The sequence below is a fragment of the Rhamphochromis sp. 'chilingali' genome (assembly GCF_963969265.1).
Source record: "Rhamphochromis sp. 'chilingali' genome assembly, chromosome: 21".
Lineage (NCBI taxonomy): Eukaryota > Metazoa > Chordata > Actinopteri > Cichliformes > Cichlidae > Rhamphochromis > Rhamphochromis sp. 'chilingali'.
Window position 1 is genome coordinate 22,589,986 of NC_137949.1, and position 25,929 is coordinate 22,615,914.

General features: G+C 41.1%; 3 protein-coding genes across 3 annotated transcripts; all 3 read right to left on the reverse strand.

Moving 5' to 3' along the window:
- Positions 1–76: 76 nt before the first annotated feature.
- LOC308390063 (uncharacterized protein) lies at positions 77–4,077 on the reverse strand. Its single transcript, XM_080871760.1, has 4 exons — positions 3,830–4,077; positions 1,837–2,385; positions 1,579–1,739; positions 77–1,167 (listed from the first exon to the last, which is right to left on the reverse strand). Exons 1-4 carry the CDS (start codon positions 3,992–3,994, stop codon positions 726–728), a joined length of 1,317 nt encoding a protein of 438 aa, XP_080727886.1. The 5' UTR covers positions 3,995–4,077; the 3' UTR covers positions 77–725.
- Positions 4,078–5,140: 1,063 nt separating this feature from the next.
- Positions 5,141–7,366, reverse strand: tpgs1 (tubulin polyglutamylase complex subunit 1). The gene is made up of 2 exons (XM_080871163.1): positions 7,013–7,366; positions 5,141–5,913 (listed from the first exon to the last, which is right to left on the reverse strand). Exons 1-2 carry the CDS (start codon positions 7,348–7,350, stop codon positions 5,265–5,267), a joined length of 987 nt encoding a protein of 328 aa, XP_080727289.1. The 5' UTR covers positions 7,351–7,366; the 3' UTR covers positions 5,141–5,264.
- Positions 7,367–12,232: 4,866 nt separating this feature from the next.
- On the reverse strand, positions 12,233–17,561 carry LOC308389084 (inositol-3-phosphate synthase 1-A-like). Its single transcript, XM_080870230.1, has 11 exons — positions 17,370–17,561; positions 16,919–17,043; positions 16,686–16,847; positions 15,917–16,046; positions 15,299–15,492; positions 15,061–15,210; positions 14,275–14,493; positions 13,973–14,137; positions 13,767–13,880; positions 13,040–13,257; positions 12,233–12,913 (listed from the first exon to the last, which is right to left on the reverse strand). Exons 2-11 carry the CDS (start codon positions 17,030–17,032, stop codon positions 12,718–12,720), a joined length of 1,662 nt encoding a protein of 553 aa, XP_080726356.1. The 5' UTR covers positions 17,033–17,043; positions 17,370–17,561; the 3' UTR covers positions 12,233–12,717.
- Positions 17,562–25,929: the final 8,368 nt, after the last annotated feature.

Consider the following 25,929-nt stretch of genomic DNA (forward strand, 5'->3'; position numbering starts at 1 on the left):
CTCTTATACTTGTTAAACCATTTTATTCACATCAACATATTTTAAAGAAGACAACATGATATTATGAAAAGACAAATTCATTTCTTTCTTGCATTTCTTTATTTCTGCTACTCTAATTTTATAATTTTTTAATAAAATAATCATAAATGTTATTATTAACTCACAGGGGTTTAATCTATTGCCTTTGTAGTAGTTTGAATTATTGTATGAATAGTGCATTTGAGCAAAAACATATACAGGAGTTTCTTGTTACCATAAAAAAAAAAATAAAAGGAACCCATTCACCAAAGTGCATCATAAATAAGTGTAATGTTTAGAAATGCTTGCTTTGCCTCTGCCTTTTATAAGATTGTTGCCAACACACAGTATGGGAAATGTGACATTTTAAGGCTAATCTGGCAGATGGATTTAAAGCTGAACATTGATAAAGACTCTTGGAAAAGCATGGTCTCTAGTGTGGGTGGGCTCACAAGAAGAGCTCAGGAAAAACTGACATGTTATAAGATACTCCACTGTTTTTCAGTTTAATTCTGTTCTGTTATATGTACTGTTCTCTTTGAAGAACAGTTTGAAGAAAATTCAAGAGCCGAATAAAATTTTTAATGAGATAAATGTAAGTAAAGTTAGGTAAATATAAAAAAAGCAACAGATTGAGATTCTTATTTCAGTAATCCAGTCATGCTGGTAATGTAACAAAAGGTATAATTGCACATGGAAAAAAGTGTTCAATTATTTTTCTTATTTTGCTCTTCAAAATAGTCACAGAAGAGCTGCCTGACTTCCTCATTATTACTTTGGTTCATGCTAGTAGAGAGAAGCTGTTTGTGGCTGGGTTGGGGACTCTCTGCCTCGGCCACCTCCACCTGCCACTCCGCTTTAAATGTGTCTCCGTGAGACTCGCACATGTTGTGCAGAATGCAGCAAGCCAGGATCATGGTGGGCACCACGTCCAGTCCGCAGTCGTTCCTCTTGCTGAGGCACTGCCAGCGTGCCCTCAGCCGCAGCAGCGCCTCCTGAGACACGCGCAGCGCTCGGGCAAGCCGTCCATTAAACAGCTGCTGCTGCTCCGTCAGTGCCGCGTGACTCGCCGTCCTGCCCTGTTCCTCAGGATAGGCCTTCATCAGCCAGCTCTGGAGCGGGTAACAGGCCTCACCCAGCAACACATACCTGGATGTGATAAATGAGTGTCATTTATTTAATGCCTGGAACACCTGAAATAGACAGAAACACTCAACACTACTACATTTCACAGTTTGCAAATTTGCATTATCTTTATTGGCCAGCAGGTGGCAACATTAAAAAGACGTGCAGTTGTACAGAAGTTTATAGGAAAACAAGCTTAGGTTTCCTTTGCCCTGTGACCTCAGTAAATATAAGAGTCAGAAAAGAGGATTATAGTGTCCTTGGGTTCAAAACATCAATGTGGCAACAATAAAAATGGTCATCCAACTAAAGGATGACATCACAGTGTCTACATTTGCTTGTTACACAAAGGCCATGTGAAAACCTGACATACATGAGGAAAAAAACAACTTGAATGCCTGAAAAATGTGACTGAATTTCTTCTGTTAACTCTACCTGAGTGATTTTCCCATGAAGGTAGGTGGCGGGGCAGGTGAGAGTCCACCCTCGGCGGCTGTTGCCCATAGCGAAGAGTTCTGTAAGATCTCAGCTGGATCTGTCCCGCCTGGGAAACTGGCACATACATCCCAGAAGTGCCCCCGACCGCTAACAGCCACCTAAAACAGTGAAGGCACACAGAGGCAAACAGTCGGACTCTGATTGGATAACCCGCAAGCTTGTAATTGCAGTGACATAAATGGGCGCTTTCGTCACCTGCGACATGACTGAGAGCCAGCCGGCGGGGTTGGCGTAGTCAGACGCGTTGTTTGATGGGGTGATAATAGCTGTGTGGAGTGTTGCTATAGCAGCGACGCAGTGAGGGAAACCCCAGTGAGACAGGAACAGCTGAGCTGAATCCTCCAGCTCCTGCTCACCTGGCGATCGGAGGTAGATGGAGCTGAGGAGCGCCACGATGGCGTGACACATGTCTCTAACGCACCTGCACACGGTCGACTTCCCCACACCGAACAAGGCGCTGATGGTGCGGTACTCGATGTTGGATGCCAGGCGCCACAAAGCTACAGCTACACGCTTCTCCACGGGCAGTGCCAGGCGGAAACTGGTGTCCCGTCGAGCCAGGCGGGGCCTCAGCTTGTCGCAGAGGTAGAAGAACGTCTCTCGGTTCATGCGAAACTTATCCAGCCAATCAGAGGGCTGGAATTCTGTCATGACAACCCGCTCCCACCAGTCTGTGCTTGGAGTGGTGGTCCAGGGACGAGTGCGGATGCGGGCATTGGAGCGGACGCCTCCCGCTATCATCATCTACAGAGACAAACATAAAAACAAAATTAAAATTACTTCCCTCTGAAATATCCAAAATCTGTCACATTTTTTAACATAATGTTTGCTTTTTTTGATCCCAGCAGTAGTTATTCAATCAGATAATTTTTTAAATTCATATTTACCACAAAGGTAATTTTAGTGATCTATTAAGTCAGCACCTTTTTGGCAAGCCCCTTGTTTTAAACATGCTGCCGTTGATATAGCAGAAAATTTGAGGATATTGTATTCTTGGACTCATGTAATAACATGTCAACATTTAATATGGTTTTGGCACAATCAAATGGTTAAACTGAGTTTACCCATGTAACAAAATATTATTTTCCAGTACATTATGTAATAACTGGGGAGATATGAAGTTGGTCCTAGTGATGAAGTTTACAGATTTTTTGATAGTTGTCAAATTTAAATTGTTGCTCATTTGATATACAAATGCAAATGGTGAAGCAGATTTTTTAGAAATATACACTATAAAGCTTATTACATTATTATTACATAACACATTTATTAGAGCACCACCCAATGTAAGTTTATGCCACAGCTATGCTACATTAACAGTACTGGTAAATACCAAAAACATAGGCACACACACACACACACACACACACACACACACACACACACACACACATATATATATATATATATATATATATATATATATATATATACACATACAAACATAACATAACATAACAAAACATTACATAAAAATATATATACATACATATATAAAATTTCCTGCAAGGGTTAATCCACCAATATGCACAAGGTCTTTCATCAAAATGATCTATTTACGTTGTAATATTATACTAACCAGAAATTCTGAGTTAGAGATGGCAAAAAATAACACAAAAAACCTTCTTGTGTCAGTAACAATCTTCCATACTTGTACTTGTTTTCAGTGTAATGTTGTTTATTTGATGACTATCTTTTTCATTATCCCAACATAATATCATCAAGGTTGCTGTGATTTGTAAAATATATCTGTATAAGTAGATATAGAAATTTCCCAAATATACCATAAAAACAAAAGTTTACAAGGGGAAAATCCAACAGCTGGTATCTGCATATCTGTCCTTTTTTTTTTAATGAATTAAACATTTCAGAAAATGTAACACCCTATTTAACAAGAACAAAAACCTGCATATAACAGACCTAATTCATAGCTAATGGACAGCTGTTAGCAGCTTGACTGTGGCTGCTCTGACATATTTTCAAGTTTAAATGCAGGTAGGCCCACAGTCTCTGGTTTTAGTGCTTTTATATGACTGTAAATGTGAGATTTAAGAGTTTTGAAGTGTTGGTCGTGTACAACGTGACTTTATTAAAAGCTTTGACGTTTTGCAGACAGATAATACACTATATTAGTTAAGAGCACATGTTGATGTGTTATTATTTTAAGCCCCTATAGAGGGGGACTGACCATGAGCATCCTCCTCTGTCTCTGGAAGAAGTACTGGCGGTGTCTGATGCGTCTTTGGATCTCGTTGCGTCTCTGAATGTTTGCGTCGTTTATGTCTCTCATGCGCTTCAGCAGCATGTAAGTCACGAGAAACATCAAAGAGCGCAGCTGCTCCTCCTCTTCCATTATTCCAGCTTTACCCGGGAGGCGACACTACTGCGGGTAACATGTCAGCCTGGTTAAAGTACAGCCTCTCTCATTCCACTTCCGCTTTCTGCTTGTTTATGTCTGGGTGTGAGTGGTGCTGCCATCCAGTGGCTGTCAAGACGAGTAGGGTACTGCACATCTCTCAGTGCTGATGAAGCTCTGTATATTGTTTTAGCATTCAGGGTTGTAGTGCTTTGGAAACAGTGATGTAAGCATCTGACATTCTTCGAGACTGACAGAAACTGGTTATCATTAAATGCGTTAGGTACTAGAAACGGGTTCACCGATGTCTCTTCCACACTCTTGAAACTTTGCAGAGAGACATGGAAAACCTTCTTTTGACAGGACATGCAGACGTGCCATCCTGGAGGAGCTGGACTACCTGTGCCGCGTGAATCCAAGTACCGTCTCATGCTACCACTAGGAGCGTTGATAGGAAGGATAAGGAGAGTGCAATAGTCTTTGTTCTTCAAAATATTTCATATTAGGGGTTGTCTTGTTGCCACTCTGTGGCGACTTTTGCGACTTTCATTTGCACCAAAGCAGGTGAAATGGACTCACAGTGGTTTATACTTCCTAACTGGACAGAATAATATCCCTGAAGTGTGTTGTGTTGTCTCTCTACACTCCCCAGTGATCTTTTACTTTGTAATTTAAAAGTTCATTTAACATCAAACCTCTTCAATGTGTAGACAGCGTATTTGATGCTTTACTGTTATCATCTGGCAATGTTTTCTCTATGTAAGTCATACATGATGAATGATGTTATATTGTGTACACATTAAACAAAAATAGTTCAGTACTATCCTAAATGCTTCTTCCTGCACTGCCTTTTGTGTTCAGTATAGCCTCAGTGAATGACAAAAAGTGAGCTATTTAAAAGAGGACCATTTATTACAGCAGTGTTTATTTCACTAGTAATGCTCTCTGCTCCAAGCATTTCAATAAATAGGTTCAAAAACAGTGACTCTCTGTCAGAAGAAATACTGATTTCGAGGAATAGGAACTCCTGTTTTGCAAAAAGAACTCCAGTGCGCAGTTCCTCAATAGTGCTATGAATAGTGAAAAAACAACATGTTTTCGACTGGACTTGCTGAGTGTAATGTGAGCCTTAAGAGGAGATGATGTCTGTGCAGGTGTTTATTACTGAATAACAGTAAGGTTAGAGGTTACAGAAGGTGAATATTAGCGAATCATTTACATGTGGATATGCTTTAGATTCTTGTACATTCTTCAGTCATACAAAGACTTAGGACACAACTTTCACTCGAGTGATGAACAACTCTGCAGCTGCGTTTTCAAACTCTTTTGCATCCATGTTTCCGCCAGGCCCCTGTGTCTGTGCACCAGCCATGGCCTGAGCCAGCTTGCAGGGAGAGATCTTGGCACTGGCCTCGAGGTAGCGGATAGCCTTCACATTAGCTTCAGGGCAGGAATTCACTTTAGTGTTTGCGTTGGCACAGTAGTTTGTGTCAGAGCCCTGGGAAGTCTCTAGCGCTTCTTTCAAGGTCCCCAGTACGGCCAGGCACAACGCCCGAGAGGCAGTGCCCTCACCTGGGCAGCACACCTCGGCGTAAAGCCTTTGAGCCTGTCGGATGTAGTCTGAGAAAACGGCACACGTGAGCACGCCATGACGGAAGACATCATAGGGGACGGCTTCATGGTCGTGACAATGGAGGCGTTGCAGGAGGGGAGCAGAGGTGGATGCAGGGACTCCACCCTCGCTGCACAGGCATTGCAAGGTCTGAGTGTAGAGGCCGCCTCTCACTCCTCCTCCTCCAGCGGGGCTGTCGGTGCAGGGGCCATCGGGGCCTTCAGAAAACTCTCCTGCACATGTTTGAGGTCCAGTGAGGTTTAGGAGGTCGTAGGCCACACGGACGTTGTTGCTGAATGCTGATCTGAGGAGAAAGGTGGAATAAAAGAGATCAAATTATTCTTTAGTCTGTAGCAGAGTTATTACAGTTTCATATTTTCTGATTAGTTTTTATTTTTATTTCATTTGGATTCTTTGTTTTTAATTCAGTTTAGTTTTAGTTAGTTTCCAGAGTGGAAGTTGTCTCAGTTTAGTTTTTATTGTTTTAAAATGTTCACTTTAAATTTGTTTTCTATTACCTTTAGCTTTATTTTTAGTCTTTTTAATTATTATTTTGTGGATGGCATATGTCACAGGAAAGACTCGGGGAAAATCAGTACAAATATTACATTAAAAACATTTTTGAAAGCAGTTGACACACAGTCTCATAGACATCCAGACTCTGAATAAACATGCCTATCAGTGCCTCGTCAGGCAAGTTGTAATAACATTTTACCAGACTAAGAAATATAATGATATTTTCTCTATATTTCTTTTATTCTAATTAATTTTCCAAATCCACAAAATTGTTTCAATTTTGTTTAGTTTTCCTTTCATTTTATCACTGCAGGAAATAAATCATAATCAGGAGAGAGATGATAGAGCAGTTTCTTACGTCTCTAAACCAGAACACTACGGTGGGCTGTAAGGACTAATGAATATGCAAATAATGGATATACAGCATTAAAAAAAAAGCCTGTTTCTGGAGAAAGATGACTTTACAAATATTAGTTAAAATCTAAATACTTCTAAAGCTGTTGAATAGAGCTTATATAGGGAAGAACGTTAATGTGAGGAACAAATTCGTTTGACATGTATGTTCCACCCTGTTGCTGAAAAACATACAGCACGTTGTCCATCACCATACTTTTACTTACATTCATTTATTTTTAAAATTCCAAAGGAAAACAAAATCAAGAGAATAAAAGAGAACATGAGAATCAAACAGACTATTAAGCATTAGTCAGTCTGATAGTCTGACAGAGTTTTTCCCGTAAAAATAATATAATATAATACAATAGCTGCTCTTCTAAATACTGATATGTATTATGTTTGAAAATTCAACAGTTCTCCGTCAATACACACTGCTTTCATCCGCATTGCTGTCGAATATAAGACCATAAACCTCTGTATTTTGTCCGGACCTCTGGGAGTGATGGGCCAGCCGCAGGTGCCACAGAGCCCGGTTGAGACGCTGCTGCTCCTGCGCTCCTGCGCTCACAGTGCCGGTGTTCACCTGCTCCTCGTCGCCGCAACCACCCGAGCCGGCGGCTGTCACGGATGCGAGGTTGCAGAAGTGGTCTGCAAGGAACCCGATGGGATCGTCTGATCTGGCTTCGACCATTTTGAGGATAGCTCCGCGGAGCAGGTCTCCCACCCCTGCCTGTGACAGAAACTCCCTGTCGCTGTCCGATTTGGTGGCTTTACCCGCGGGCATCCCCGGAGGATTAACCCCGGACCGGCGTTTCTCCTTGTCCGCCATTACTGTTGACGTCCCGTGTCGCAGCAACGGCAGCGGAAGTGATGAAAACCCGGTTGGCGTTCAAGAAAACGTCGCAAAATTAAACCACCTCTTTGTCTGGCTCGTTGTAAACAATATACAAGTCGACTGTTTATTCTACCACTCACATCACATCAAAAGGCATTCTTAAAACAAAAATATAAACATATTCAAAAAAAAATATTTAATTAAATTCCACATGCACATATTCAAGAATAGGGTACATTTTCAGTTGGCTTACAATGGGATTGTGATTTCATGTATAGGAAAAAGGCACTTATATGATTGCATGTGTGAATGAGACCTGTGGTTAGAAAATCCTCTGAGTGCTTATACAGAGTGGATAAGTGCTATGTAAGTAGTGCTTTAAATGTTTATTTTAGAGTTCATTTTGCTACTGGTAGGTTCAAAGGAGATATCAGCTGTTTAGAAATGACAGCCAATAATATTATTCTTGATGTAACTGAAAAATTTGGCTTGATTTATTTATATTCAAGAAAATATATAGTATATTTATATTATTTATTATATATTTATATTTCGGTTCCTTCAATGGATGTGACAAGAACAGAAGTCACATGACCATTGCTGTACTCACCGAGTGACCCAAAGGGACAGGTTTGTTTTATGAGAATACAAAAAATGCTGATATATATTAGAACAAGTGATGCAGTTTGTTAAAATAGATGTGCATGTATTCTTTTTATTTAAAGATAAGATTAGTTGACCAATACATTTTTAATTTTCCAACACTAAATGTCTAAAATATGGCTGTGGGACAAAGCAAATATAACAAAACATTACATAAAAAGTGTAGTTTTATGTAGTTTTTCATGTTAAAAAATAGCAACTTATCTGTGATTACATTTTTTGTATATATATATTTAATGGTACTTTTGTATTTTAGTGCATGTGCAGCAGATTTGATTTTACTTTGGCTTTACGCTATAAAAGATAAAAGTATACATACCTGCTCAAAAATAGACTAATATTTCGATAAAGGTTCCAAGCAAGTTGAACGCTTTTGGTAGTCATCAACAAGCCTTCGGCATTATTCAGACTTGATCTTTGGCCAGTCTTCTCAGCAGAATTGGTAGAGTTCATTTAAATTGGTTGGTGAAGAGAGACCTGAGCGTAGAAGTGAAACTCTGGATTTCCTGGTAAATCTTCATTCCTACTCTCACCTGTGGTAGTGACTGAAAGAAGGATGTTGTGGATACAAGCAGAGGAAATGAGTCTCCTTCAAATGGTGGCTGGACTCTACCTTAGAGATAGGGTAACGAGCTTGGTTATTTGAGAGGGACTTGGGAGGGAGCCGCTGCTCTTCCACATCAAATGGAGCTAGTTGAGGGGATTTAAGTATCTGATTAGGATGCCTCTTGAACACTTAAGCAAAACAGTTTGTCCCAGGACTGGAGAGATTATAAATCTCTCAGCTATAGACATTCTCTCTTTTTCATCTATATAAATGGTAAATGGCCTGTATTTATATAGCGCTTTACTAGTCCCTAAGGACCCCAAAGCGCTTTACATATCCAGTCATCCACCCATTCACACACTGGTGATGGCAAGCTACATTGTAGCCACAGCCACCCTGGGGCGCACTGACAGAGGCGAGGCTGCCGGACACAGGCGCCACCGGGCCCTCTGACCACCACCAGCAGGCAACGGGTGAAGTGTCTATATATATATATATATATATATATATATATATATGTGTGTATATGTGTATATGTGTATACACATATACACACATATATATACACACATATATATACACATATACACACATATATATACACATATACACATATATACACGTATATATATACACACACACATATATACACACATATATATACACACATATATAAAAAAAAAAACACCCAGCACGCCCCTGCGGGCGGTTTATCCTTCAAGCTCGGGTCCTCTACCAGAGGCCTGGGAGCTTGAGGGTCCTGCGCAGTATCTTAGCTGTTCCCAGGACTGCGCTCTTCTGGACAGAGATCTCCGATGTTGTTCCCGGAATCTGCTGGAGCCACTCGCCTAGCTTGGGAGTCACCGCACCTCGTGCTCCGATTACCACGGGGACCACCGTTACCTTCACCCTCCACATCCTCTCGAGCTCTTCTCTGAGCCCTTGGTATTTCTCCAGCTTCTCGTGTTCCTTCTTCCTGATATTGCTGTCATTCGGAACCGCTACATCGATCACTACGGCCGTCTTCTTCTGTTTGTCTACCACCACTATGTCCGGTTGGTTAGCCACCACCATTTTGTCCGTCTGTATCTGGAAGTCCCACAGGATCTTAGCTCGGTCATTCTCCACCACCCTTGGGGGCATCTCCCATTTTGACCTCGGGACTTCCAGATTATACTCGGCACAGATGTTCCTGTACACTATGCCGGCCACTTGGTTATGGCGTTCCATGTATGCCTTGCCTGCTAGCATCTTGCACCCTGCTGTTATGTGCTGGATTGTCTCTGGGGCATCTTTACACAGCCTGCACCTGGGGTCTTGCCTGGTGTGATAGACCCCAGCCTCTATGGATCTTGTGCTCAGAGCTTGTTCTTGTGCTGCCATGATTAGTGCCTCTGTGCTGTCTTTCAGTCCAGCTTTGTCCAGCCACTGGTAGGATTTCTGGATATCAGCCACCTCCTCTATCTGCCGGTGGTACATACCGTGCAGGGGCCTGTCCTTCCATGATGGTTCCTCGTCTCCCTCCTCTTTCTTGGGTTTCTGCTGCCTGAGGTATTCACTGAGCACTCGGTCAGTTGGGGCCATCTTCCCAATGTATTCTTGGATGTTCCTTGTCTCATCCTGGACTGTGGTGCTGACACTCACCAGTCCCCGGCCCCCTTCCTTCCGCTTAGCGTACAGCCTCAGGGTGCTGGACTTGGGGTGAAACCCTCAATGCATGGTAAGGAGCTTTCTTGTCTTTATGTCAGTGGCTTCTATCTCCTCCTTTGGCCAGCCTATTACCCCAGCAGGGTACCTGATCACGGGCAGGGCGTACGTGTTGATGGCCCGGATCTTGTTCTTACCATTCAGCTGACTCCTCAGGACTTGCCTGACCCTCTGCAGGTACTTGGTGGTTGCAGCTTTTCTAGCGGCCTCTTCATGGTTCCCATTCGCCTGCGGGATCCCCAAGTACTTGTAACTGTCCTCTATGTCTGCAATGTTGCCTTCTGGTAGTTCAATCCCCTCAGTTCTGACTACCTTCCCTCTCTTTGTTACCATCCGACTACACTTCTCCAGTCCGAACGACATTCCAATGTATAGCCTGGTAGTGTGGATCAGTGAATCGATGTCTCGTTCACTCTTGGCATACAGCTTGATGTCATCCATGTACAGGAGGTGGCTGACAACTGCTCCGTTCCGTAGTCGGTATCCGTAGCCAGTCTTGTTAATGATCTCACTGAGGGGGTTCAGGCCTATGCAGAACAGCAGTGGGGACAGAGCATCTCCTTGGTAGATCCCGCACTTGATGGTGACTTGTGCTATGGGCTTGGAGTTGGCCTCTAGTGTTGTACGCCACATCCCCATTGAGTTCCTGATGAAGGCTCTTAGGGTCCCATTGATCTTGTACAATTCTAGGCATTCCAGTATCCAGCTGTGGGGCATTGAGTCATAGGCCTTCTTGTAATCAATCCAGGCAGTGCACAGGTTGGTCAGTCTGGTCTTGCAGTCTCTGCTGATTGTTCTGTCTACCAGTAGCTGGTGTTTTGCGCCTCTGGTATTCTTGCCAATTCCTTTCTGTGTCCCGCTCATGTATTGACCCATGTGCCTGTTCATCTTAGCCGATATGATGCCTGACAGGAGCTTCCATGTAGTACTGAGGCAGGTTATTGGTCGGTAGTTGGAGGGGACCGGTCCCTTCTTGGGGTCCTTGGGGATCAGGACCGTCCGGCCTTCAGTTAGCCATTCCGGGTGTCTCTCGTTAACTAGCAGCTGGTTCATTTGTGCTGCCAGACGCTCGTGGAGTGCAGTCAGCTTCTTCAGCCAGTAGGCATGAACCATGTCGGGCCCTGGTGCTGTCCAACTCTTCATACTGGAGACCCTTTCTTGGATATCTGCCACTGTGATGGTTACTGGACCCTGTTCAGGGAGGTCGCTGTGGTCTGCCCTCAGATCCTCTAGCCACTGAGCATTGCCGTTATGGGTTGCATCCTTCTCCCATATGCTCTTCCAGTATTGCGCCGTCTCCAGCCTTGGTGGTGCTGTTCTCTTATTGTTCCCTTGCCACTGAGAGTACACCTTTGCTGGTTCTGTGGAGAACAGCTGGTTTATTCTCCTGCCTTCTATCTCTCTGGTGTACCTCCTCAAGCGGCTGGCCAAGGCTGTGAGTCTTTGCTTGGCAGTTTCCAAGGCCTCAGGTATGGACAGCTTGCTGTATTTCTTAGGCACCTTATTTGTCGCACCTTTCTGCAACTCCGTTAGTTGGCTAACCTCCCTCCGTGCTACTTTGATCTTGCCCTCTAGCCTCCTTCTCCATGGAGAAGGAGGCTAGAGCACTAACAAGCTGATCTACAATATATATATATACATACACACACACACACACACACACACACACACACACACATCTATACATATATATATATATATATATATATATATATATACACACATCTATACATATACATATATATATATATATATATATATATATATATATATATATATATATATATATATATATATATGTGTGTGTGTGTGTGTGTGTGTGTGTGTGTGTGTGTGTATATATATATATATATATATATATATATATATATATATATATATATATATATATATATATATATATATATATATATATATAAGTATATTTGAAAATCCAAAAATGAATGACTCGAGACAATATAAGTTCAGATGACACCATTCAGGAGTTTATTGTATATAAACAGTTCAAGACACTACAAAAAAGTAGTGATAGACTGCACTGTTGTACAAAAACAGTAAGGTAAAAAGATGGTCCAGTGTAATGTTAATTTAAATAACAAATACAGCAGGTACTACATCCGTTTTTCACAGGAACAGCTGTTTCACAGATAAAAGATAGTGTACAATGTGCAAACTTTGAAAACTACTGTGATTTAAACACAAGCAGTTAGAAAATTTACTCAAGTTTACAATTGTAAAGTTAATACTTTAAAATATGTAAACAAACTAACAAACAAACTTGCCTTTTCAGGGCCCATATAAGTGCTGTACGTGGGCTTTATAAAGCATACTGAAACTCAGTAAATCTAGTTAACTGGGCCAAATTGATGTCGCAACAACAGCTTAGTCAATGAGGGAACTTGTTCTTTTGATTCAAAGTTCAGTTTGGTTCTGCAGTGTCTCAGTTATAATGCACATGCTGTGTGGTCCATGTGTGCATATACGCCATTTGTTAGAGGAATGTGATTTCCGTTGACTACGGGAACTTTCTTCAAAGAAGCCACATCATTGTTGACACAGGTTTCATGTGGGGGCAGGAAGTTTCTCTGCAGCTTGTGCTCCAGCAGCATGTGGTTCTGAGGAGGAAGACCAAGGCACGCCCTGAAAAGAAAGGAGATAGATACTGTAACTAAAACTGAGGAATATCAATCGCCTCAATCCTGAAAATCCCTCTGTTGAATCAACATGCAGCCTTTTAGACACAGAAAATCAAACAGATCAACTCACCTCATGATGTTCTCAATGGAGGCCCTCTGGCGGAAAAAGGCATTGACAACTGGAGTTCCTGATGGGACAAGAGGAGCCTTGCATAGGAAGGAGAGCAGTGATAAGACGCTGTGGAAAGACTGGAAGTTCTCTTCACCCTGGGGCTTTACAGTCACACGCTGGCAAAGCTCTGTCAGCATCACCAGGTCCAGGATGATTGGGCTGGCAAGTAGAGAGTCCTGTTAGAGAGGAAGCAAGAAGAAGTGAGTGAGCACTGTGTACTAGAATTAGAAGGTATACATATGTATAGAAGACAAACACCATTCTTTTTAATGACTGGACCAAAATATATGCACAACTTTGAACAATAAGCTAAATAATCATAATCAAAACCAAAATAATTTAAATTATTATTTTTTTTATCATAAATAATTAGTCATAGTAACACATCTACAGAAGATTGGTGCCGTTTCTAAAATTGTCTGTCAATGTGGCTTTTTTTGTACCAGTAGAGGGAGCCAAAGTTCTGCATTAAAATATACTTAATTACATTTTGTTGCTATAAATTCTTAATAACAAGTAAAAATGAACCCAAATGGACTGAATTAGTGGGAAATATTATGCTCATGAACATAAACAAAATCAATGTGATGTTTTTATGTAGGGGGGTGAGGAGCTTCATCTGTTGAACAATTCAGATTTGGTGGAACCTCTTTGTTTCCGATGCTGTCAACAGAAACAGACTGACCTCACAGGTATTGTGCAGCGCAATAGTGTTGATCCCTCCCATCATTATTTCAGAAGTGTATTCATCCATGGCACGCTTGCTGTCTCCCACATATGGGACATATTTGATAACCACCTGAAAGAAAATAGAGACAGTCTGTCAGCTGATGTCTGTAAATACTGACACGGAGCTTGTCATCTGTCTGTGTTTGCGTCGTTCTCACTTACACAGTGGTCAGGTTTCTCTCCTGGCTCGAACAGTATGGGGTTGGACTGGACCATGTCGTCAACCACATTGCTCTTAGAGATCTCTTTGGAGCGGAACTGCTGTGGAGCCGACAGGTTTTTCCCATCGTTGTTGCCAAGGTGATTGTAGCTGACAATGGATGTTGGCTGTCAAAAGCAGAGAAACTTATTAAGTTGTTGTTTATAAGATAAAGTTACACTTTAATTGTATATACCTATAATATAACAGATGCTAATTCTCTTTGGAGAATTCAGACAAGTGGCTCAGTCTCATTAATCCTCACCTTGATCCCTGCACTGACCAGGAAGTCCACAAACACTGACTTGATCTTAGTCTGACCAGACTTGAAGTCATCACCGCCGATGAACACGCCTCTCTGCATGGCCAGCTCTACTGCTCCTGGGACAAAAGTATTCTGTGGGGAGCCATTGATGTAGGCGCAGCCCTCCAGTATACTGGCCACTGCAAACAGAGTGGAGGGGGAGACCTCTGCAGCTCCGGCCTGATGGATGAAGGGAAAACAAAGACACGATAGCTGTTACTGAGCATGTCATCATATTACGCTTAGTAGGAACGCTTGACTACAGTTCCCCTGAGACTCTTTACATCACGTCGGTAAAACATCTCTCTTGTTGACTTCATGACTATCTTAAATTGAGCTATTTGCTGAGGATCAGAAGTCTGTGAAATAGACTCTTATCATTGCTGACAGCAGTACAAGCATGCTCAAGGAAGATGATAAAATAAGAACTTGGCCAAGAGGGGCGAATCATAATTTTCTTTCCCCTGATCTGATATAAAAGGAATTGCTGTCTATTTCAGACTCATTAAGACATTTCATTTACAAATCCAAAGTGTGTTAGAAGGGCTAATCTTTTCATCCTCTAAGCTTCATTAATCAGTAAATGTAATGAAGGATTACTGTTTGGTCCTAAGCATTAGAAAGAAATTAAAGTTGAGTGGGTGATTGATGATAACCACTGACCACCAACACAGTTTAAGTTGGCTCATTATTGTGATTTGCACTCAAACTTGATTCTGGATTTATTCTTATGGCCATTGATCTCACCTGGATTGCAGCCAGCAGGTTCTTGGCAGAGTCGTTGACTCCTGGGATGATATCACAGAAGCGCTCGGTGTTGGCGGTCCACAAAACAATGACTTTGTCCACACCACTGGCCTGACGGAAGTCTCTTATGTCAGCTGTAATTCGCTCCATCTGGAAGATCGTGTACTCTTTGAGACAAATTGCAAGAGGAAAAAAAGTAGACAGATGAATAAAAAGGGGAGTGAGAGACTTTTATTACCTGCTCCGCCATGGTGCCAGTGAGGACATTGTCTGCGCGACTCTCCTGATTTGCAGCAATGAACTCTGGAATGTAGATTGATGGTCTGGGTTTCAGGCAGCTCATGTGTGGTTGCAGCTGCTCTTGTAAAGACCAGTCAAGCACCTGAGCTCGCTCCATTGCACTGCCCAGATCCAATGAAGAGATATCCCAACCTAACAAAAAAAAAAAAAAAAAAAAAAAAAAAAAAGAGGGAGAAAAAAATTATTTTTCAGAACTAAACAGGAAGGCTCACCTCTTTCAGCAATCCATTTGATCCTAAACTAGATTCTAGCATCTCTATGAAAGTGCTGGCTGTGCATGTGCTTCCTATAACATCATATGCACAAGGCTGTAAGTAATCCTGTTAAATAATCATAATAAATATTGACCAAAATAACTGTAATAATTTACAGAAGATCAGTGCAGTAACTTTTAGTTAAAACCTTCACCTTATGGACTCCCTATCCCTTTCATATGTTCTGGGATCAGTTTTCACAGCTGTCAACACTCCTATACTTGTCTGAACTTTCTCTCACACCCACACACCCCAGTCTTGAGTGTGTACACCCTGAGACGACTGTGTGGAATTGTTCTTACCATCAAACACAATGTCGTTAGGGTGCACCATGGGCAGGAGGTCCCGGAAGGGCACGTTAACCTCGCCCTCAAGCCCTGATCCCAGACAAACAGTAGAGGACTGCAGGAGGGAGCCGAAATAGTTTGCTTTCTGAGGGCAGAGAAAGCAAAAAGAATGTGATTTTAATCTCTGTATCGAATGTAATTCCCTATTTTTAATGGTAATTATAAATATATTAAGCAGTAATAACCAAAAATAGAAGGAACCAGCTCATAAATATTACTACAGATGTCCTTATAAGGGAAAATCCCTAAGTAAGTTAAGCCTTTAACCCTCCATTGAACATGTCAGTATAATCAGCTTATTATGAGGCTGTACTTCTGCAGCAGGGGACATACAGCACACTATGTTTCTACAGCAGGACAAGAAGACTTGCTATTCATTCTGCAGTGGTAATTTTCACATCTCATTATAGCGTGCTGGTGGAATTCATTCACTCTCTTAAGTATTTGTATTTCTTTTATGTTATTAAATTGACCATACTTAGCATATGTCATATTCAATGAAATCGATTATTTGTGCAGCATGCGATCTATTTTAATGCAATAACTCACACAAAGTTGATTGGGAGGAGTTATTGTGCAGCAGGAACATCATATTACATTTTCTATTTGGTAGGTTTTTACTAATGTGTGGCTTCTTCATTTCAAATAGTAATACCATAAAAAAAGTCTATGCAAATCCTTCCGGAGCATACACATATGTGCGTATTTGTGACACCCGTCTCACCTTTACTCCGTTTTTAGTCTTCCAGGTAAGACCCAGTTTGTTGGCCAGTACGGCCGCTGTGACTGTGGTCCCGTTATTGCCTCCCCAGCCCACCAGCATCACTCCCAGCCGAGGCACACGGCGCTCGGTGCGGATCGTCATCTCAGTGGTGCGGGGGGTCACCTGTGACGGACAGAGCGCGGGTTAGCTGGGGGCTAAACGCGCACACATAACTATAAATGTAAATCACTTACCGTGACTTTGTTCCCATCTCTGTGCACCGACGAGGTCTGGTAAGAGTACTGAGCCTCAATGTGAGAGTCAGTGTACTTCACATTAGGGCTGTTGACCTGAACGTTCACGGACATGGCTGCAGAGTCTGAAAGAAAGAGGAGGCACAATTACATCATCTCCACACGGAAATTAACCTAGCGGAAAAAGCTGCCTTTCACTAACACATCACATTTAATCGACGATAATGGCACACGTGCGGAAAACAACAATTGGGTGTTATTATTCTAAGCCTGAGAGCTCTAACGCTTTCTAAGAAAAGTCGTTTTTTCTCCTCTGCCCTCCGATAAACAGCTGGTAAATTTTCTACGAAAATCCTAACAAACCGGTTTTTGTGTTTGGTCGTTCGATGGTGGAGCAGTCAAATTAAGAGAAAGCGGAAAATAAGTGAACCAAACCGGTAAACTCCCTCACCTTTGCACGGAATAAGTGTAAAAGTATCTAAAATGAGACTGCTTCCCGGCGTATAGCTGACAGCTCTTCGCTTCAACGACTGTAAATTTCCGCTCTCTTTAATTTGAAAGCGTCGGTTATGGTCTTCGTCCAGTTGGTGTCAGCCACGAGCTCGAGAGGTTCCCTCGTAGGACGGCTTCAGTGCCACAAGCCAATCCGAGCGCTCGGTCGCACTTTTATAGCTGATGCTGAGGGAGACGTCCGAGGACATCAGCAAATGGCCGGGCTTGTTTCCACTCACGTTTCTTCACATGAGGTGAAAAATTTCCATTCCGGAGAGTTCTCGGTGAAACCACAAAGGCCGGTGGTGAGGATTTGCTGGCTTTTAGATGTTTCTAGATTTTCCTGCAACTTCCCCTGCAGCGTCTAAGTATTTTTCCATAACATGTAGTGGAATAAAACAAAGAATGATATTGTATCGTATTAATACGATACAACATCAAGCATATTTCGGCTGTAATTGTTCATTGTAGTTCATAAAATGCATTTGATATTTTTGAATATGATAAATTACAATAGGTCACAATGTTATGCGTTTATTTTATTTTGTTTTTTCTTCCTAAAGGGTTTTGCTGCGAATTTTCCTACATTCTTAAATGCAAAACATCTTCAAACGCAGAAATACCGAGTTGGGAAATTGCAGGACGTTTAACTGAGAATAAAACAACGATAAAGAAAAACTCCGCTTTTAGCAAAAGCAGTAGGAAATTATGAAATTATTTTATACACTGTTTTATTCACTTTTATACAGTGCTAAAAAAAACCCCAAAACAAATAACAATAATAGCAACAAAACCGGGGATGGTCGATCATCATAGAATAACACAATCTGTTAGAAAGAATAACCCACTGTGAATCTATTTCACCTGCTTCGATACACCTCAAAGTAATAATATCAGAAGCAACAATAAGACCCCCCCCCAAAAAAACAAACAAACAAACAAACAAACAAACAAACAAAAAAAACCAAATGAATGAATTTGCAGGTGGTGGCCACAGACCATTGCTTTGCTGCTGTGACATGTTACCTCTAGCACTTTTAGCAGGGGCGTACCAGGATTCGTTACCCCCTTCAGACTTTGTGTATTCTAGAGCGGACATAGGAGGGGGAGGAGCCACAGCTTGGTTCACTCTATTGTGTTCTGCAAAGAAGGACAGGGCTCCTCTCTGAAATGAAATGCTTTCATTCTTACATAAGCTGCTTGTTATCGAAATGTATTTGTTAAAACAAACCTCTTAGACTTTAAAAAGCAAAAACACAAAAAAAAAAAAAAAAAAAAAAAGATCCCCTGGGGAAAAGCTGAGTTCTTTAAAATGAAGTTTACATTGTGCAGAGCCAAATAAAGGAACAAAAGCAACAGCAAAGAAGCAAAGACTGGATAACTTGGACTCTCCCGGACCCTTACGTGTATAGAGCAAAGAACCACTGACTCCTGTCCATAATGCAAAAAAACCAAAAGTATTGGTGCACAACAGCAACCAAGTTTTGACATGTTAGTTAGAATCTGAAGCACATTTCTCAATGCAAACATTTCCGGCCTGACCCGGTCTTTCCAGTGCATTACAGTCTGCCTATTATACACACATCTCCTCAGTGTTGAGCACTTTCAGTATATTAAGTTTGCTTTCCAGTGCAAAATGCCAATTGACTGTATGTCAAAGCATCTGCAAGGCCAATCTACTAGTCCCTAGGGCGCCTCCTTTACATTATGCTAGATGCTTATATCCACAATGCGCCGGTAACGTTTAAGTCATGGTTCTGTCTCGTATACTGTGTTCTGTCTTGTGTATTTACTCAGTCATTTTACATTCCACTGATTTAAAACAGGCACCTTTTTTGAGAGGTTTTAATGGTGGAGGGGCAAATATATTGTTGGGAAATTTAGAAGATGTACTTCCTGACCTTGCTCCTCGTTATTTGATGAAACTGCCTGCAAGCCTGTTGACTTTGCAGAGTGCAAGGCCTGAGAGATGAAGTTCTGATTCATGAGTAGTTTGCGTTGTTGTAAAGAACGGAAACATTGTTACTGTCACTTACGTGTTGAAAATATGCACTTATGTTGTTATATATGTATGATTCTATCTAGACCAGGGGTGTGCAGTTTTCCCACGAGGCCACAGGAAACTGGGACTGTTATAAAGAGCGGTGCTAATAAGCTGAACTCAGTTCTGCTAATGGTACTGGAGCAGATGTTACAACTACCCAATGAAGGTCTTCTATGTTCCTCTGTTCTTTGTTTTTTTCTTACAGGTGCACCAGTTGACGATACATCGTGCTTTTCTATTTGTGCTCTATTCTTTTATTATGCTTTCTCCTATTTTCTCCATCTTCTTTTTTTCCCCTGCCTGTAAGCTTAGATGTTGTCATACTAAACATATAATGTTATTACCTGAAATAACACTAATAGAAATTGATAAATAAACAGGTAAAAGAAACACACAAGCAAGAGGAGGCTATAGAGAATTTATAGAGCTCATCTTGGAAAAGCAAAATATGTTGGCACAACATTGCATTCAGATCATAATTCTGATTGCAAAAGCTGCAAGACAAGACAGGTTTAAAAGTTAAAAAAAAGAAGAAAAAAAAACAATTAGGCAATCTAAAAGTTACATGGGCATAGTAAAAACACCAACTTTTTTTTTAATCACTATTTAATATTTCATGCATTTAAGTCAGGTTTAATGTCTGTGGTGGAAATACAAAGGACAATGGACAGGTTATCTTTACTGAGAGAGGATCTGGATTTCTTAAACTTTATCCAGGCAAATGCTGTTTCACATATGAAGATAAAAAGAAACGAAAGGTCCTCATGTGGAAAATTCTCTTTGAGAGAGAATTAAAAATCTAGCAGTAATACTGAAATGAAGAACTCTACCAGTAGTGAATCAGTTTGTGATTCAGTGCTCTTGCCCTGATTAAGCTAACCATTTTAGTTACATCATCAACAACAAAGTTAATTTTTAGCACTGACTTACACAACACCTGGTGTGTAATGCAATGGAAAAATACCAATGTCGCTTCTGTGTTCATTTCAGTCTTTTTAACTTGCATCCGTTTCAAAAGAAAGTTGGAAAACCTATCCAAGCATGCAGTTGTCCTTGTGAACAAGTCACTCGATGTCACAGTCCCTTTCACTAAGTGCATTGCTGCCAGCATCATTGTAATCTACCATGTAAACAGATGAGCAACTGGGCAGTGTTGCGGATATCGCAGCTCTCAAGGACAAAAAGTTATATTTGTCTGCTTTGTTTTTCAGATAAAACTCCAGATTTCCTGCAGTGTTTGATCCATCTTGTTAAAGTTTGCCTGGAGAGGAGTACATTGTCAAATGCTTCTTTGAATCCATCAAACAGTCTTTGATAGACTTCTGTTCAGAGAATAGCTTACTGTTCTTTTTGTGATTTTTGTGGAAATCACAAAGCTGGTCTTGGCTGCTCCATTTCTGGATGTGTACTTGATAAAACTTGATAAAAAGTCCTTGTTGTCTTTGCAGTTTTGCAAGAAAAGCCAATGATGCTACTGCTCTGCATCAGTCAAGTACTTGTATTTCTATGCATGTGTAGTCTCATTAAAGACGATTCAAATTGTAATCGTTAAACAAAGCAACTTGTTTTCCATAAAATAAGTACATGACTTTGGTAAATGGCCTGTATTTGTATAGTGCTTTATTTGGTCCTAAGGACCCCAAAGCGCTTTACACTATACACAGTCATCCACCTACTGGTGAATGGGTAGTCACAGCCGCCCTGGGGCGCACTGACAGAGGCGAGGCTGCCGGACACTGCAGCCACTGGGCCCTCTGACCACCACCAGTAGGCAACGGGTGAAGTGTCTTGCCCAAGGACACAACGACCGAGACTGTCCAAGCCGGGGCTCGAACCGGCAACCTTCTGATTACAAGGCGAACGCCCAACTCTTGAGCCACGATCGCCCCATGCGCGATGGGACAAACTGCATGATGTGTACTTATAGTCTGAATCCTAATTTCCTGTTGGGCTTTTGCAGATCTGTGACAATCATGATGACAATATGGTCAGTGACCATCTGGCAACTTCTGGCCTAATGGGCAAAAATGCATATTCCCTGACCAGTTACAACTGGTTGTTGCAGGTTGATTCCAATCGCTGGGAAAATGATTGCTAAAGTGCCGTTCACACAGATCTACAGACCACTCAGTTACCCCCTGGGAACCACCTATCAACAGGGAAAAAATGGTGCATTCCCCAATCAAACTCTTTGCCATTGGTTTGGCGTAACTTGAATGGATGTGGAAGACCTGTCTACAAACACTGGCGAGCTATTCTCTGAGCTGTGGTGAAACTCATAAAAGTGCGATTAAAAACTAGCAATGGAGACTGTTTGCCTTCAAAGTAAAGATTCTGCCCTAAAACACACTAGTTAGTTTGAAGGCAAACCTCTTCCATTTCTGGTTTAAGTTGAGCTTTTTCAAGTTGTACTCTTCAGCTAGTAGCTTGAGATTAACCTCAGCAGAGGTTTTTGAGCTTGTGGCAGCTTAGGTGAAGCAAATGGTGTGAGTTTTTTATAGCATAAGCTTAGATAAATATGTATGTATAGATAAATAAATATGTCCATTCTCCTGACCTGTGAATTGTCATTGTGTAAACAGCGGCTAAAGAATTTAGCTCCTACGAAGCTACAAATTAACAGGATAAAAACTGAAAAGTGTTTGTGAAGACACACAACAGACCATGACTGACAGTTGGTCTCTAACTGATTTTCATTGATTGTTGCTATATGCCAATTTTTTGCACATATGATGAGTGTGAGAAAGAAAGAAAGAAAGAAAGAAAGAAAGAAAGAAAGAAAGAAAGAAAGAAAGAAAGAAAGAAAGAAAGAAAGAAAGAAAGGAGTGGTAACTTGGCAGTGAAGGCTTGAGGAGAAAAACAAATCTGCCTCAGGGGTTTTCATAGAGTTGTTATGGCCTGTACTGATGCTAATTAGTGAAGACAAAGACAAAGATGCTATTAAAATCTTGAGATCCTCCTACTTTAAACGTTCCTTGGCTCTTCCAGGAATGGTTCAATTACTTTCCCAACAACTCATTAGTTAGTATAGCTGGTGATTTCAGTTGTGTTGATTTCTAATCTCCATCATATCGAGAGGCCTGTACTATGAAGCAGGATTTCATCTTATCTTGGTAACTTGAGAGTTAAACCTGGATTTTCTGTTCTATGAAACTAGTTCATTTGTCTGGGTATCACCTATCATTCTCATCTCTAGATTAGAGGTTAACAGGTACAAAATCTTGCCTTTCCAGTTCTCAGAAAAATAGCTTCACAATTCCTGGAAGATACCGCAGGCTTCTATGTGCAGAGAGTATGACAGGGCTAAAGTTCTTAATAGCCTTTCAAGTAGTTCTCCTTCCCTGATATAAAGTTTCTTAGATGAAATTTTATTCCTTGATTGATTCTTTGAGCACAAATAGATTTCCATGTAGACTAAGCCTGCATTTCAAATCTGCTTTTATTTTTATTTTTTACTTGCTCTCAAACTGATAGACATCACTTGGGAGGCAGCAAAAAGAATAGGTGTTGTCCAGTCTTACTGACCAAAGCATGCAAAGCACTAACATATTGATACAACACCTTTAATAGAAAACTATTTAAGAGCGCTCTCTTATACTCATACTGATCTCTGAAAAATAACTGAATAATTCCTGGAAGACCATACAAATGTTGAGAGCGCCTGAAGGGCTTTTACAGGTCTAAACCTATGCTGACTAATTGGTTTTCTGTAAATAGCTTTTCTATACACAGGAATGGTGAAAGAGTGGAGGATCAGTGTCTGCTTCATAGTATAGGCCTCTGATTGGGAGGAGGTTATGTTCAGAATTTTGGCTTAATATCGGCTGAACGTGCCAGATTTTCACAAATGTTCTTTTTTATGGCATGTTTGAAGTGCAGTATAGATTCTGTGCTTGGCAAATACTTTTTATAGTTAAGCAGCTTGTTAATCCATAACTTACTAGCATCACAAATGAGGCCAAGTTGTAAAGTTACAGCAGTGGAGGCTGTGCCAAGCGTTGTCACTGGAATGTGAGAATGGTTGGCACAATGCTTGAACGCACAACAAGAAGAACTATTCAATCAATAAAGTCAGTTTAAACTTTATCTAAAGTGATTTACACATCTCCTTTTTGTTAGGTTATGAGACAATATTAATGTGTAAATGTATCAAGCTTTAAATTTCAGAGCTGACTTATTAGAAACAAACAGCAGCAGTTCCAGCTCCTGGACACACAGAGCTGTCCGACAGTGGCTTAAAGCCCCAAAACACTTTAAATACGGCCTACAGTTAAACTCATGGTTTTAAAGGCCTGAAAGGTTTGCTGCTGACTGTCCAACCAGCACTGACACAGAGAGGTGAGCAGTGAGGGAATAGGACTATGGTTGAATGTCTGGCTCAGCTCCACACCGATTGGTTCTTGCTTTCCACAGTGAAGCCAGTGAAGATTTGTCACTGGCTTGTAAAGCTGGGGGTTGGTCTTGTTGCCAGGGAGGTGCTGGAAGGATGCCAGTGTTCTTCTTTTTTTTCCAACAAACTCCAGATGTTTCTGACCACATCAATGAACATTTTACATGATAAAATAGAAGTTCAAGTTCTAAGCATCATCAGATTATTTTTAGTCAAATAAATAATCAGTAAGATTTTTTTCCTAAAAAAAAGGTAATTAAGGACAGAATTCCTGCTGCTGGCCAAAATAGACTCAGATTTATTCTCAGAACCTTATACTTATTGATATTTATTTTTATTTTCTGCAGATAACATACATGACAATAAATGTTTCTGTAAATGGCAGATAAAGATTTTTTGTGAAGGTGCACAGCAGAAAATGTCTGACGCAGGACAAACCATAGCCAAAGGGAGGCCTGACATCACTTTCAAAAATGCAAGGCATGCTGTCTAAACAGGTGGAAAAGTTTAGTGTAGCCTGCACCAGTGTAACAGGGTAAACCGGTATTGTGTGTACATTAAAACTGGCAGTGATTTTGGAGTGTGTATGTGTTCCACTTTTGCAATGAGCCAATGGCTGTGGTTGGGCGGAGTTAACTAAAGGCGGGTGTATCTAGTTGTACTTCTACTTTTATATACTTATGCCACACACTACAAACACTGCTGTCACATTTTGTTTTTCTCTGTACAGGTATGTTACATAGCTCAGATTTACAATGGTTTAGATTAACATCAATGTGTTTATAGCAGATGTTCTTGGACTGTGTGTTTTGTTCCTTCTGTAAATGGGATGCTATGTATTATATTATAGCTGGGACTGTTTCTGTTGACTATTTTTTTCTAATAAATTATATTTTAAATTTTTAATAAGAGTGTGTCATTTTTCTGCCCTCAGCTGAGTCTGTGTGTTACACCAAAAAGCAATTATGATAAGTGATTTCCATAAGGCTAGATTTGCACTGAAGCTTTATTTTAAGGTACTGATTAACTGCAAGTGTTCTAAATGTTTATGCAGTTGTATGCTGATTGGGGAAATAACATTATTTAATTTTCTCTGGAGGTCCCTTGAAGGTTTATTCAGGAAGTGTGTGTAATCAGATTAGTAAAATGAATCTGTAAGCATGCGAGTATAATGGCTGAAAAGCCTTAAAGTTTTGCATTGAAAATGCAAACAAGTCACCAGTTGCAGCTCACCAAGCTTTCCAGTTCGCTGGCTTTTTATATGCAACAATTGCTACACTTCTGTGGAAGTTCCACAAATATATATATATATATATATATATATATATATATATATATATATATATATATATATATATATATATATATATATATATATATATATATATATATATATATATATATATATATATATATATAAAAACACCCAGCACGCCCCTGCGGGCGGTTTATCCTTCAAGCTCGGGTCCTCTACCAGAGGCCTGGGAGCTTGAGGGTCCTGCGCAGTATCTTAGCTGTTCCCAGGACTGCGCTCTTCTGGACAGAGATCTCCGATGTTATTCCCGGGATCTGCTGGAGCCACTCGCCTAGCTTGGGAGTCACCGCACCTAGTGCTCCGATTACCACGGGGACCACCGTTACCTTCACCCTCCACATCCTCTCGAGCTCTTCTCTGAGCCCTTGGTATTTCTCCAGCTTCTCGTGTTCCTTCTTCCTGATATTGCTGTCATTCGGAACCGCTACATCGATCACTACGGCCGTCTTCTTCTGTTTGTCTACCACCACTATGTCCGGTTGGTTAGCCACCACCATTTTGTCCGTCTGTATCTGGAAGTCCCACAGGATCTTAGCTCGGTCATTCTCCACCACCCTTGGGGGCATCTCCCATTTTGACCTCGGGACTTCTAGGTTATACTCGGCACAGATGTTCCTGTACACTATGCCGGCCACTTGGTTATGGCGTTCCATGTATGCCTTGCCTGCTAGCATCTTGCACCCTGCTGTTATGTGCTGGATTGTCTCTGGGGCATCTTTACACAGCCTGCACCTGGGGTCTTGCCTGGTGTGATAGACCCCAGCCTCTAT